The 16,038-nt window shown below is 41.1% G+C and overlaps 1 protein-coding gene across 1 annotated transcript in view; it reads left to right on the forward strand.

Annotated features, from left to right (window-relative positions):
* LOC126398032 (cadherin-7-like) overlaps nt 1-16,038 on the forward strand; it is a 263,786-nt gene that overhangs the window by 193,974 nt on the left and 53,774 nt on the right. The window contains exons 6-7 of the mRNA XM_050057199.1: nt 8,598-8,765; nt 10,693-10,880. Coding sequence (XP_049913156.1) covers nt 8,598-8,765; nt 10,693-10,880 — 356 coding nt within the window. The remainder of the gene's footprint in view (nt 1-8,597; nt 8,766-10,692; nt 10,881-16,038) is intronic.

Below are 16,038 nucleotides of genomic sequence, written 5' to 3' on the forward strand. Positions count from 1 at the left end.
GTGTTGTGGCCCTTTCACACTGAGCAGGTATAGTGACCTATGATTAGAGCATGATGCTTGAATGTCACTCTGTAATAAACTACCTGGACTGGAGGTTTTATTCCCTGTTTGTATGGCCTGTTTTTGTGTTATGGGATCTATTCTTTGTAAGTGGACCGCCCGAGGGCTCAGCAAATCACATACTGCACCCTTCATGTTTAAGTGTTCATCACCTTCATCAGTACCTCTCATAGCTGCACGCAGAGCCGGAGGGTTCCTCCCAAAGTCTGCACTTTTATTTCCTCTTCCCAAGACAAATGTCAAGTATCTGGGCTTTAGCAGGGAGCATGGCCCACCCGTCTGCCGCCAGTGGTGTGGAGACAGCTAGATAAATGTACGGCTACAATGCGTCTGGCTTGCACCGGAGGCAAGGAGTCACGGCACAATGCGAGGCCGTGCCGTGATAGCGACAGAAGGATTTTAATCATCGCCTCTCCCCAGGAATGACACCAGCGCCGCACGGGGTAACAGAGATAGAGAGCGAGGGGGCTGGCACCCAGCAGACAAACAACAGTCTCGCAACATCGGCGTGTGGATTAGCAGTGTCGCTCAGTGAGAAGTATGTGTGCTTCTGGCCAGGCAGGATGAGAAACATGTCTCTGTTTTTTTTTTTAGACACCGGAATCAGGATTCATAGCATCATTAACCACAGCCAATATCTCTCAGGCTCCAACACACCAAGCTGATATTAAATAAGTATATCAATTGTGTGTGAAGCCTATCTATGGTTTAGTGAGACCATTCATTTGTCTCACTGCTGGCTGCACAAGCTTAACATCTTTTTCTACTTTATTTCACCTTTAAGGAGCCATCTTTTACAGCTGTTATTATAATCCAGCCATTATCCAGCTTCCTCCCTAGCTTTGCTTCCTCTGAATGTTTAAAGATGCCTCTTTCAAGTCTAGACATGCATGCTTTGTCCCTCTGGTGGTGTTGTATAGAGTAGAGAACAGAAAAAAAAAGTTTTGTTCTGTTTGTGTCTCGCTAGTTTTATGGGGGCCTCGCTGGATTGAAGGCTTGAAGTAACCTTTTCTGATGCAACTCAAGTAAACAGGGTTCACAGGTGACGCTGCAGCAAGCACCAGAGCAGTGGTGGTGCTCTTTAATTGGCTATGGGCTTACACTTTGGAAGAAGCAACAGCAAAGTGATGAAAGGATGGATGGAGGATGGGTGCAAGGGATAAACGGAGCAGATGGGTGAATATCCACAGCACTGACATAGATGCCTGTAATTCACAGCATAAAAGCATCAAAAAAAAAGAAAAGAAAAAGAAACAGATGACATGTTTTGACTTTGTCGTTGAGGCTTTGCCAGAGGAGAGAAAGGCAGCCTTGTTTTCCCCCACTGCTGCATGACAACGTCCCACTGTTCATTATTCGATGCAGGAATGAAATGGCATGTTTTGCAGAGCAACGGCAAAAGATTATTGCTTTATTGACCACCGTCATCCCACTGCAAGCCCACTGGCAGTGACTTTGGAGAAAAGAAAGTGGACAGCTCACTATAATTTAGCTAACTGAGCCATTTAGTTAGAGCAGCCAATAACAGTTTTCAGCTGGAGGGACTGTAATGACATTAATAAAGGATGGCAGAGAGAGAAAATTAAACACTTAATGGAATTGTTTATTTTCAAGTACACCCGCGGTTGACGGTCAAAAGGCATCTTCATTTTTCTCTTGAAGTCTTTTGACCCACTTTTCTTGATTTGTTTGTCTTTCCTCCTTTGTTCCTGGAATTGCAAATACTATGTGCGTGTGTGTATGTGGGAGTGTGTGTATTTGCAGATGCACTGTACTTGTGAGAACCAGCCTTTATATATAAAGAAATCCTTGCTTATGTTAAAACAAGAATGAGGGGTGAGTTCAACATGCAGTTCGGTTGCGAAGGACAGGTTTGCGTATGTTGCATTTTCATTGGTGGAAGAAGTATTTAGATCCGTTCCTTAAGTATAAGTACTAATACCAAAACAAGTAAAAGTCTTGCATTAGAAACTTTACTTAAGTAAAAGTATGTAACTACTATCAGTAAGACGTACCTCAAGTACTAAGTGTAAAAGTACTCAATTTGCAGTAAAATGTTAGTCCTTAGTTACAAACATCTCTGTATTTGAATGTCTGCAGTCTGTATGTTATACAGAAATTTATTTTGTTCACTCACAAAACAACCGTATACATGGGATTCATATCTCCTTATCTGCAGGGACAGATGAGCAGACAGAATATGACAGCAGTTACAACGATTGGAAACATCACTCGAACGTCTCCATGGCAATGAGCCACCATGGTGCAGTGATTAGCATTGTTGCTTCACAGCAAGAGGGTTCCTGGTTCAAACCCGGGGTGGGGGAGCCCTTCTGTGCGGAATTTGCATGTTCTCCCTGTGTCAGCGTGGGTTTTCTCCAGGTGCTCTGGTTTCCTCCCACACTCCAAAGACATGCAGGTTAACTGGTGGTTTCAAGTTGGTCGCAGGTGTGAATGTGAGTGTGAATGGTTGTCTGTCTCTGTGGAACAGCTTACCATTGTATATTAGATCTGCCCAGACTATTGAGATATTTAAGTCGTTGTTGAAGACCCATCTCTTCTCGTTAGCATTTGACGCATGTTGAGCCGAACATTGCCGATGTATGGATTGTTTTTATTGAATTTTGTGCCTATTGTGCACTTTATTTTGTTTTCTCTTGTTACTCTTAATATTTCTATGTACTGTGTGCTCAAATACTGTATTTTTCTGTTTCTGTAGTTGTATTTTAATACTTTAGTGCTTTCTAGATTGTACAGCACTTTGGCAAACCTCGGTTGTTTTAAATGTGCTATATAAATAAATTTGACCTTGACCTTGACCTTGTGTGTCAGCCCTGTGATAGTCTGGTGACCTGTCCAAGTTGTACCCCGCCTCTCCCCCGATGTCAGCTGGGACAGGATCCAACCTTCTTGTGAACCCTAAGAAGATAAGTGGTCACAGAAATTGAATGAATGACTGAACGAACGAGTAAAACAGTCTCCGTAGCACCTGGGAGAAGTTTCAGTTGTACAACTTCACCACTAGATGCCACTAAATCCTACAGACTAGACCTTTAATCCAAAAACATAATATATGACAGTAAAACACTGACAGGGAACATTTTACTGCAAGTAATTGTACTGCAAGCACTTTTAATTTTCAAACTTTAAGTACAGTTAACTGCTAATAAAGTACGAGTTTGAATGAAGGATTCATACTTGTAGTGGAGTATTTTGACAGTGTGGTATTAGCACCTTTACTTAAAGGTTTTGCTCATTTTAACTACTGCTGCTCAGAAAAACACTTCATCTTCCAGGTAAACTGAAACATTCAAATTAAACATCACCGGATTTGGAGATGCATGGTTTCTAATGGACCGGGAGAAACTGAAAACTAAAGCTGTCAGACAAAATACTGAAGTCAGGTTCAAGTACCTCAAATTTGTACTTAAGTACAGAGTAAATGTCCTTAGTTTCATTCCACTGTTAAGCATTTTACATTAACTTTTAGCACCTCTATGAAAAATAGCACCTGTGTTTTTCAGAGTCATAACTGAAGTTAAGAACTGGCGGACCTGTGCAAATTCACAGTTTGCTGAAATTAACTTTTAAAACCCCCTCAGTCCCCCAAAATACAGAGGCCCCCTCTTTTACTATCTCAAGCTATGGTGGAGGTCATGAAGCATCGCTTTATGACTCTGTGCTATTACAGAGATAAAGCACCATCACTTCCCTGAAAACTGTTTGGGAAACAGGTTTCAGAATTACAGAAAAGAAATGGGTCAACATCTTGCTGATACGAAGTCCATGTCAAGGCATATTTGCACTGGGTTCATTTAATTTAAGGTTATTGACAGAATATATTGGACGCTGTTATTATTGTATAGACCTGAGCTTAGAATTGACCCTGGGTACTAGAAGTGCCTTGACGAAGGTACGATAACACGTCATATGGGATTGCCCCAAAGTTGAAGACTTTTGGACATCAGTTCTTGATTGTACCCACATCGGTAGCTGTTGCTCATGGAGTCCATTTTTGCATTTGTTTATTTCTAACACATTCCCTCTAATTATTCACCTTATGCTGCCCTGCCAATTTTTTATCTTCTGGTTTGGTCGGATGGTTTCACAGTACCATATCCGTAAGCTATCAGTGATTGAGAGGACGACATACAAAAATGGCCCGAATTCACGAGTACATTTTTAAGTACTTTGCAGTGTCTCTTTGTGAAGATGACTCCACTATGAGCCACCGAACAACTGCTAACAGAGTTCAACAAGCTTAATTTTTGGCAGACTGAGCTAACCACCTGATTGCAGCACGCTAATTTATATGTATATATGGAGTCAATACACATCAACGGTTTCAAGAATTGTTATACACTGTTTACCTGTTAGCCTCTTGCCAAACAGTAACACCAAGCACTCTATTAACATTGGCTAAGTCTTTCACGTTAGTAACAGGGACCAGCTGTAGAGCATCACCATCATCATCACCATCTGAATTAATGTTCAACGTTTTGTCGACTGAGAGAGTGATTATGAAAACACTATCAACGTGTGCTTTTGTCTCACACGGCCAGCAGCTCCAAAAACATTGGCCCAAATATCCACATATGAATTACTGGGATAAACTGATGACATATTGGGAATCTAAGTCATCACTGTGTCATTTGAACAACTATTAAAAGTTAATAACAGCATCTTTTTAACCTCTAAAACAGCTTAATGGCAAGTACAGGCTGATAAAGCTAAGACGCTAAGCAAAGTATCGTACTGTCCCTCCAAAACAGGAGCAAGAGCACAAAATCACGCAATGCAGAAGATCCCTAGTTCAGGCAAAGAGTAAGGTGAATACTGAACGAGTCCAGACCGCTATCATGTAGGAGACTGCTCGTCCGACAATGGAAGTCAGGTCACGCGCCATCAATCACAGACGGCATAATCTGCTTGCTAGGGTGGAGGCATATGAACGAGTATCCTTCTCTCTGCTGGGCAGGATAGGATGGTATTATTTGAAAAAGGAAAGATTTCTTCAGTACATCAGTGGCCTTTAGAGACAAACCCATGGCTTAGCTCTCCTCCATGTACACACACACACACACACACACACACACACACACACACATGCTTTTACCCACATGGTCCCAACTACTTGTACTTTTCCAGCTAATTTCTTATTTCCCTGTTTTAAGATGNACACACACACACACACACACACACACACACACACACACACATGCTTTTACCCACATGGTCCCAACTACTTGTACTTTTCCAGCTAATTTCTTATTTCCCTGTTTTAAGATGTATATGTATATATTGTCCTTTACTCCTAGTTTATGTTTCTGTTTTCCTCAAATTCAGTAAAATGTCAATCACAAGAAGAAAAAACAGAGCTTGCAGATCTTAACCATGCTAGTGATGTCAGTTTATCCATCATAAACCTATTCTTGGTGATTCCTCGTGTGAAAACAACATAGTCAAGGGCAGAGCTGATTGAGATTCTACAATACATGTAATGAGCAAATAAATAGCTTTTTTTTTTCTTTTTTTTTTTGCTTCCTCAAGAGATTGGACCTCAATTACATGTCAAATTTCAGTGTAATTTAAAGGATTATGAGAAATTTTTCAGGTGGGTGCTAACGCAAAGCTCGAGCTCGGCTTTGATCTGCTTCATCATGCCGTGGATGCGATAAAGCAACTAAAAAATGATTCATTTATTCAGGAACTGTGAGCTGTGGCTTTGTGTGTTTCCTAATGAGTAATCTCCCATGTTCTGTATGAATCTTTAATAAGTGCCATTTAATGAATGAAACACATTGTGTGGTAAGTCATTAACTTTGAAAGCAACAGTGATTGCTTTTGAGGGATTAGGACACTTTCTTTGCATTTCAATGCGTGGTGTTAATTTTTCTGGATTTATCATCTTTGTAGTCCAGAGATAAAATACAGATTTAGAAAAATGTCATTAATGGAAAGATTTTTCTGCAAGCTTTTTAGTACTTGTACATGTGTACCACATCTCGGCTTAACAGGGGCTGTTTCATGCAGCGGCGCAGGTGCAAACAGATAAATGCCAGTCATTTGATGCCAGTGTTGTCACATCTCTGATCTCTTTCTGATGACAGATCAATCATGACAGCAGGACAGACAGATAATGCCTCCCCCGGCGGCTAAAATGTCCCCTTGCATGTGTTCACTTTTCTGACAGCGTCTTAACATTAACCTCATCATATGTCAGACTACTAAACTACTTGGAGTGACAGCACATTTGAGGGCACAGAAGAGTCACACTTCATTGCTGTTGTGTAAACAAGCTACCAGCCATGATGGACATCCACCCATTAACCTTAAGTCATGTATTCCTGTAATCACGTCTTGAAGGGTGGATGTGAACAGGTTTTTCTAGTCTGAATTCATATTTTTAGACCATCCATTCTGACATGAATAGAGCCTTACAGCACTTGACTGGTCTACTTGTCAACTAGCTCGGTATTTGAAATAATATCAGGGCAGGAAGTGTAATTTTGTTTTTAATTTTGAAGTGTCTTTTATTCAGTTTTTGTTTGGTATTCTTAAAGCTTTTTTAAGCCTTTGTGTTAAAAACCAAGACTTGCAGTGAATCTGGAGGCAAATAGGCTACATCTCTGACAACAGTCTCATCTGGAAAGAAAAGGAACTAGTTAAATATAGATGAAAATAATGCGGTTCAATTTAATTCAGTAGAACTTTATGTATCCCGAAGGAAATTCTTGTGTCAGAGAATGCTTCAAACTACAGTAACACTAAGTGCAGTAACCACGATTTTAACGATTCACGACCAGTGGGTTCCCTGAGTCAAGGTCACTCACTGGGCCCAGTTTTAGAAACAATAGAGTATTAAATATACGACAAATATACAAGTTAGAAGTGTTTTCAAGGAGCAAAAGCAAAACCAGTGCCTAATAGAGGAACAATAGGAGTAAGATACGTACGAGAGAAGAGTTAAGAGTTACTAAAAATGAACTAAAATAGTAGAACAAAGCAGACTGCACCTGATAATCAATGTTATATTGAATATGATATAACAATAAGAAATAGTGTTGCACATGACTGATAAAATTATATTGACAAGTGAACATGATATTGAAGAATAATATTGCACATGATGTTGAAAAGTAGTGATGTGCATCATATGAAGGAGTAGTGCATCTAATGTGGGTGAATATTGCTGCCAGTGTTTCATTTCAGGTCTCCTCCCTACAAAAGGAGGAAGAAATACAAACACAAATATTAAGGTTTAAACACTGATTATTATTGTGGAAGACTGTAGAGCTTAACCAATTTCAAAAAATGGAAATTACAATTTGATTTTTAAATAAGAATGTCCATATATTGAAAACTTGCAAGCGAACAGAGAGGTCTAACGGCTTTAAACTGTTGGATAAATGGTTGAAATATTTAGGGACTGTTCTTAATTTATCAGAGGAGGGGGCTGGGTTGGGTTTGTATTATCTTGAGCCTCATGCCAGTTGTAGAGCCAATGCAATGAGCAAACAGGGCCAAAGTGAGCGTTATCACCAGAACAAACAGCTGATTTGTGAAGCAAAATGCAAATCCTCCATACAAATCCCATCATCACACAAGATGTGTGTGCGCTTCATTTTGTTTTCCCAAATACACAACAGTGGCAGCAGAAGCTGGCCAGAATAGTATCAGTAGCTTTACGTGGCAGACATTATTAGATTTTAAAAACTTACCCTTTGATGTTTGAAAGTTATATGGTTTAGTTTTATATAGTTTTATATAGTATATGTACAAAATGAAATCCTGGAGTTGACAAAAGCTTTGATTTTTCACTACTGTCATGCACGCAGGAGCACAGAATTTCATGGGGGTTGTTTTTTTACAGGATCTGGTAATCAGTTTATTTTTGGCAAAATTTTAAATGAGGCATTTCTGTTTTGACAGTTTCTTGCTGTGATAAATGTTGTAATTTTTAAAGAAACATGTCTTTAAGCGGGCAGGTTTTGGGGCTCAGAGAGTTTTTAAAAAGAAGTAAAGAAGAAGATACACTTTATCAATCGCCGAGGGGAAATTGAAGTCATACACAGACATGCACAAAAAGGATCTAAACATGCATTAAATGGAGGGGTGTCAGGGTCCGCCATCCATGGGTGGCCCCCTCGCTTGCCCTGGGCAGCTGGGGCTTCGGTGCCTTGCTCAAGGGCACCCTGGCGCTGTTGATGAGGCCAGCCAATCCACACTCCATATTAGGTCTGAACAGGGACTTGAACCAGTGACCCTCTTGTTCCAACCCCAAGTCCCTATGGACTGAGCTACTGCCACCTCACAACAACCTTTTGAAGTTGCACATTCAAGTAGTTGATTTGACCACATCAACCAGACATTGACAGTTATTTATGACAACATTGTTCTTGGCTATCCGCTTTAAATAACTGTTCAATTACATCCTGTTTAAAATCAATTTAAATGAACATGTGGAACATGCTGATGAAGGGCTTCTCTCAGTTAAACTGTGTGCTCAGGATGTCTGTCTCTGCCTCTCTCTCCAGGTGTCATCAGAACAGCTCTGCCCAACATGGACCGCGAGACAAGGGACCAGTATGTGCTCGTCATCCAGGCAAAAGACATGGTGGGCCAGATGGGTGGCCTCTCCGGCACCACCTCCGTTACTGTCACGCTTACTGATGTCAACGACAACCCGCCTCGGTTCGCTCACAGTAAGGCTTCTGTTCCTGATTGTCCCACCAGGGTCAATTAAGCTTGTCTTGTACAGTACATGCCATGTTTTCAACAGCTACTCAGCAATCAGAATAAAACCACCAGCTCCTTGCTTCATTTGCATGTGTTTTTGTTCCAGTTAAATGGGGCTTTAAAGATCTATTATCGCTGAAAAACCACTTGAACTCAGAGAGCCAAATGAGGTCATATTTTGTACTGTATGCAAGGCTGGAATGTTATTCCACCCTTGAAAATAAATCATTAGAAAATACTAAATTTGCTGTATTGTCTGTACCAACACTTTTCCTGTAATGTGTGGTAGAATATAGTTGAACAGAAAGTATTCAGAAAACCTAAAAGCAAAACACACTCATTAAACCGTCACCATTAAACTTCATCTCATGAGTTTTCTAAGGTTAAGTTAACCGCCGTCCTAACACCATGCTCTCGTTATCTTTGTAACTTGGCTGTATTTGTATTTTCAGCAAATATTTTGTCTTTTTAGGACTAAATTAAAAAACAGCCTTCCTGCAAGGTGTGCACCTCCCTGCTTTACTCTTCATCAGAGCTGGGGGTTGCTTCTGCGTTGGATACCAGGATCAATCAGGCTCCGTTTTTTTGTTGTCAGCCTATTTCACGGGCTGCAAATGGGTTCCAGGCCGAGCTTTAAGATTCAAAGGAATGCAGTGCTTCTCATGATAATCCGAAGCGCCCGGCAATCGGTTTACCGCTGATAGCCCAACCACTGTCTGGCTGGTGCACTCACCACTGGACTGCCATGAAGCAGAGTCAATTTGCGGGCCCCTGGGGGGGAAAGAAAGGTTCAAGTTTGCACAACAAGTCATCAATGCCGTTTTAACCCAGTGCTGTCACGCTGGGAAGAAAGAGACTTTGGAGGGGTTCAGGGTTCTGCTCCTGCTGTCGCACTCGCAGGGTCATGGGTCAGAATCAATAGACCATTATGGAACATCAGAGCTGATAGAGAGTCCAGGAGCCAAAGCTAGTCCTTGGAAGAAATGAGAGAAGACAAGCCAAGGTTAGCTGCATGAGAGGACAGGCTGGGGAGGGGGGAGGGAAATGGGTAGGGTATTGAAAGGGTAGGGTAGGTGCATGGGGCAAATCGGAGGGAGGAAAGCAATTCTTCGGTCTTTTAAAGAGCTGCTATTCCACGGCAAATTAAAAAGCCATTATAAAGATTACATGGCGGCAAACAATGTCAGGCAGATTAGCATTTAGACGGTGGCTGAGGGAGACACTGTGAGGAACACAGAAAGGTCTGGTAATGAGCTCTGCCATGGTGATTGGAGAGATTATGATTATGAATATGATTCCCTTCTTTATTCTTATAAGAGTACTTTAAATCCGAAGGGTCAGACAAAAGCTCAGGGAACACAATGGAGAGTTTCGGAGTAATAGAATCTTCAAGTGGACATTTTATCCCGTGAAAGGTACCAAAGGGATCTAAGCATGACTCGACTGACCCCCCCCCCCCCACACACACACACACACACACACACACTCACTCACACACTCACACACTTCTCTTTTTTTTTGGTCCAAGGGATAACCCATTACACCCAGACAACATTTAGAGGGTTCTGTATTTTGTCAAATATATTCTACCAGCTGTAAAACTTGCAGAAATATAACAACTGAAATTGGTCTTTGCTTTCTTAATTGCATATTTTTACTTTTCAATTGCCTTCCCCACTGCCTGTGCTGCAGTGAGAAGGGAAAGCAAAGTGCTTTATTCCATGTGTGTCACTGCTGCTGCCTGTCTGTGTTATGCAACATGAATTTATTGAGGAGCCACACAGCCGAATCAAAGCTGAAGGGGTATAAGAAAAGCTGAGCTGCTTGAAGGTGAGTTGGTGGTGAAATAAGCACATCCATTACCAGCATCCGCTCCTGTCCTTCCTCCTCCAGAGAACTATCAGTACACGGTGCTGGAGTCGCTGCCGGTGCAATCTGTGGTGGCCAGAATCAAAGCGGCTGACGCTGATATAGGCTCCAATGCAGAGATGGACTACAGGATCATGGACGGAGACGGGCCCGGCATATTCAACATAACAACAGATGAGAACACACAAGACGGGGTCATCGTCCTTCTGAAGGTACTGCACATAAAAACGGATAAAAAATGAAGACAACCTCTGGTTTTGTCAGAAACTGAAGCCTTTGTAGCGTGACTTTCTGCCCATAATAGGGCGACACCCTCCCTCCTGAAAGTCACTGAGACATAGGGCAGAATTTTCCGGCTGTTGGTTAAAGCCCTGTACTTGAGCAGCTGGTGTGGCATTGAATATTGCTTGAAATATTGATTGAACTGGTGTGACTATTCCACATACAGTTAAATCCTATTTTACCTTGAAGTACGTAGAAAGAAAGACCACAATATCACAATACTGCAGTTTTTCTTACAGCTGAATGCCTACTCTGAATGTGAGAGTTTAATAATGTATTTATTGTATGTATCTGGAGGCTAATATAGCCAACCCACAGATATGAATGAATATTAAAGCTCAAGGTGATGCCTTTTTCACAGTGAAAGTTTAAAGCATTTGGCTGATGATATTGTTTATTCTTTTTCATTGAAAGGCCTTAACCAAAAATGTATTGATCCTTTTAAAGTAACAAAACAGCTACCAGAGTGCGATGTGATTCTGCATATTAACATGTTTTCTGTGTAAACAGGAAGGTAGGAAGGAACTTGTCACAGTAGCAAATAGATAGTAGTAGCCAGTCCGATGTAACATACAAACATGGAGTTGGCTGAGCCGAAATGGCACCGGCTAGTGCTAGTCACTCTTTCGGTGCAAACGTGGCAACAGTGCTGACAGAGCTAACAGTGTTTATGGTGGTTAGGTCACACTCACTGGGGTGACCTGAGGGGGAGCGACTGAGGGAAGGGTGGGTGTTATGCTTCTGCTACGTCCCACCACCATGGGTCGGGACAGCTTTATTCCTGATCGGGGTGACCTGGGGGAAAGAGGATGGGGAGTTAGCAAAACCAAAAACACAGCAACTACCCGTAATTCCAGGCTAGCTCAAAGATCCTGAAAGCCAGTCGGTAATTGTTAGAATTTGTAGGCTGCTTTCAGACCTAGAGTTGTCTTGCTTTGGTCCGAATCAGGAATTATTTTGTTACAAAGTTGAATAATTGCCTCGAGTTGGTTGGTGCTCTCATGGCAGCATTTACAAGCGCACCATATCAAGTGCCTTGCATCAGAAAGCTGCTCTTGATTGGTCAGAATTTCCATGCAGGAAAAATCCAGGTAGTAAACAAAACGTTGAAGAAGAGTACACTTACAAGATAAATATGACACTTTCTAATGTCACAATGGAGAGACAACTACGCAGGCTGATTTTAGCGCTGCTCATCGTGGACTATATTGCTGTCATTGTTCATTTTAGTCAAACCATAAAGTTTGAAAACGAGGCGCAGCTCCAACTAGAAAACAATGTTTTGATGCATTGGATGTGCTGAATGTGGATATTAAGGCAGTACAGGAGGAGGTGCACATTAATAATCCTCCAGGACTGTAACATGATCATGTTTAACCCAAACAATGTGTCATGTGACTGCAGTTGGTTCGGATAAAGGTCAGAACACGTCCTCACCACAAACAAAACACCAGAGTTTGTTTTTAACCAGACTGAGACCACCTCTTCAAGAGGCCCTTGGTCCAGTTGTTTTGGTGCGCACCCGAGTGTGATTGCTGTGTTCACACCTGCCCAAATGAACCGCACTTTGGGGGCAAACAAACTTGAGTTCGATTGGACCAAGCCTAACAGGGCAGGTGTGAAAGCACCCTTAGTCATGGGGACATAGGTGAGGTTACAACCTTGGTACTTTTAAGGGTACTGACTAAATTACGTCAGGGTATTGAGTGCAGATTCATGTTGAATAAATCAGTGCTAAATTTTGGTACCAAAGCCCACCTGGGTGAGAACACCAGGTTCAGACAGGAGGCGGAAGCACCACAAAGTGTCCCGAAGCTGGGAAGCTGCCTGCAGAACTGGCTGGCTTCTCAGTGTTGGGGGGCATTGTGGCGGACACAACAAAACACCAAGGAGCCGTCGGGTTCAGAAGGGAGGCAGAAGTGCTGCAAAGTGCACCAAAACCAATAGTGATACTGATAGTTCTGGTTTTTCTGGTCTATTCTCTTTTCTATTTTATTTTAGAAATAGCATAGTACCACCACTGTTTGTGGTTGTGTTTTTGAAAATGTGTCCTTAATCCACAGATGTTGTTAGTTGCCTCAAAACAGAGTGAGAGAGACGAGCAGACACACATATTCACATATAGGCAAGCAGACACACACGCACACACACACAGACGCTCTATTTGTGATTAGAAGAGAGCAGCGGAGCAGAATTGCATGTAGACTGCAGCTTGCTGAAAAATTAAATTTTTGTTATTAGCCTACAGTAAGGGTAAAGTAACAAATAAAGCTACCATTGGGTACCAGCACCAAATTCAAGGTACCAGACATAACAATTTGACAAAGCATTTCATTGGATGCAAAATTAGTTTTCACCCTCAAGTGCAGAATGAGTCATCGCCATTATCATTTCCAGGTAATGACAAACTCTAAAATACCAGTTAGAATACCTGCAAAATGACTTTTTTGTCACTGTTGGGTCAAATACTGACGTATTGTTGATGATCAGTGCAAGACATTTTTACCTAAACAACAAACAAACAAACACAATTATATAATCATATTAGGTCTTTAACAGGTATTGACTATTAGGCCTTACGTAGCTGGATCTCTGCTGTAGAGCTCCACTGTCATCCAAAAACTCTTACACTGGGTGATGTCCTCCTTTATTACAACAAACCTGGACACTGAAATTTGTTTTGAGTCCTTCCCACATACGCTGTCCTGCAGCTGTAAATATTTACAAGAGCATCAAATGTGTATTAATCCGCAGCTGAAAATAGTCTCCAAGAAATGCAATATTTACTCCTGTTGGGTAACATTTTCTAAGAACTGCGGTGCCCTGCTGTTTCAGGAACTGAAACTGTATATCTGTGACTTGTTTTTTTAAAATATTAACAGGTTTTAGAATGAATGAATGGGCTTGGGAAAAACTTAAGCGTTTTTGGTTTTGGTCTTTTCATGGGATTTGGCAGCAAGAGAAATATCGAGCCTCCAGTCTTGTACTTAAACTTTTGTCTATTTGGATCTGTGGTGAGTTGGATAGCACACTGGCACATAGTGCCGGCACAAAGAGTGATGCATTCTTTAGTTGTAATAAATAGAGAGAAAAATAATGATACAATTTCATAAGCTTGTTTATTGGAGGATATTAGGACAAATGCCTTTCCCAGTTTCCCCCTCTCCTCTTTACACACCTTCCCCTGTTTCAAAATGCCTTCTGCCCCTTTAAGTGATAATCACTAATGACAAATCAGCATTGACAAACTCAAGCACCTTTGATCGAAGTAAACATCCATGTCCACTCAAAGGTTTTCTACCTCAGCAGTTCCAGACTACAAGACAGTGTAGAGGCCACTGTAAGGATTGACGGAGGGGAGAGACACTTTGAAGTCGGATTTATATTTGTGCATCAGCTCTATGCAGAGCCTACGCCGTAGCCTACACCTGTGGACTGCCGTTGTGAGCATTTATACTTGTGCCGTGGTGTATCTGTGTCACTCTACAGTTACACCTCCAAAACACTGGTCAGCAGTGGAGTTTTTGTGAAGTGCTGTTAGATTTAGTTGATTCAAAACACACCCAAAACACTCTATATGGCTTAATAGAAACAATTTCAAACACAGGTACACACATCGGCTTCATTTTAACTCGCAAGATTCATAGACAAAGCAATTGTCTTTATCTGGACACATTTTCCCCACAAATACAACATGCTAATGTTTTTAGCACAAGCCTATGGCATTTTACATTGTATAAATTAGCATAGTGGCTAGCAGACTTTTCTTCTACTCATATGAAGGGAACACAGTAACATTTAACAAAGGTAACATCACAAAATTTGGTTCCATTACAACTCACAAGGTTCATGGACGAAACAGCTGTCTTATACTAAATACATTTTCCAAATGAATATAACATGCTAACATTTTTAGCACAAGCACAATTTTACGACTAGCAGATATTTCCTTTACTCATATGAAGCCAGGATAAATCACACAAGACTTACAATGCTATTTTGTGGAGGCTTTACTGTCTTCACAGTTTATTGTTCCTTATCTGTGAAATAAAAGTAACAAAAGCTTTATTTTCACTGAGGGAAATGGTTTCAGCTTACAAAAATAAACAGGACATCTGTGTCACTGTGACGTGTAGTTACATTTCTGGGGCGATGTACATCAGGCTACAGTGTAGGTTACGGCCTAGGCTCTGCATTGAGGTAGAGCGTGGCGTTTATTCGATGCAGAAGTATAAATCCCACTTAACACCTGAAGTCCTAGTAAAAAAGAAATTACAGCGTTTTTAGCTTCTGTACTGTGATGTAATTCCACTGAAACAGAGTATTTGAAGGGTGTGCACTTACAACAGGGATTCAAATCAAATCAGTTGCATTTGATTGGACTGCTAAGAAGTGGGCGTGCTTAGAGTTTAGTATGATACTGAGCTGCAGTGGACTGTTGGCTCCACACATCTTCCAAGCTGTTAATTCAGGAGATGGAACGAGTTAGAACTGAATGAATTAGATCTCAGCCACATTGTTTTGAAGATGAAAACAAAGGTTTTGCCCAGTGATATCAAAACACACATCTCTTCCTATCTCTTTCTCCATATTGCTCTTTTAGCTACTGCAACCCGCAAAGTTTCACATCACCTGTATGTCTAGCCCATGGCCCAAGGTCTCGTTTGATTGGATAACCTTTTGTAAAAGTCCCTGACTAAAGGATGAGTCATCAAACATTTGAAAAATTTTTTACAGAAACAGAGAAGACAAGGGATTTTGACGTAAAAAAGACTCTGATACTGATTTTTTTTTTAACATATATTTGGCATATTACAAGACATAAAAGATCAATTAACACAGTCACAGGATTAAAACTGGGAGGATGTATTTTTCATTTCATGGGGACTTTAAAAAACACTACTCTCACCATGGGAACTAAGATGCTATAAATAATATCACTGATATCCACCTACATAAAATGAAATAAAACATCTCAAGTTAAATGTGTAACAAAGCCACTTATTCATTAACACAGGAAATTTGTTGCACATTCTTGCCTCACTTTTGGATGCGCCAGTGCTCATGGCTCACACTTTACATTTCATG

Source organism: Epinephelus moara, chromosome 11 (assembly GCF_006386435.1).
Source record: "Epinephelus moara isolate mb chromosome 11, YSFRI_EMoa_1.0, whole genome shotgun sequence".
NCBI lineage: Eukaryota > Metazoa > Chordata > Actinopteri > Perciformes > Serranidae > Epinephelus > Epinephelus moara.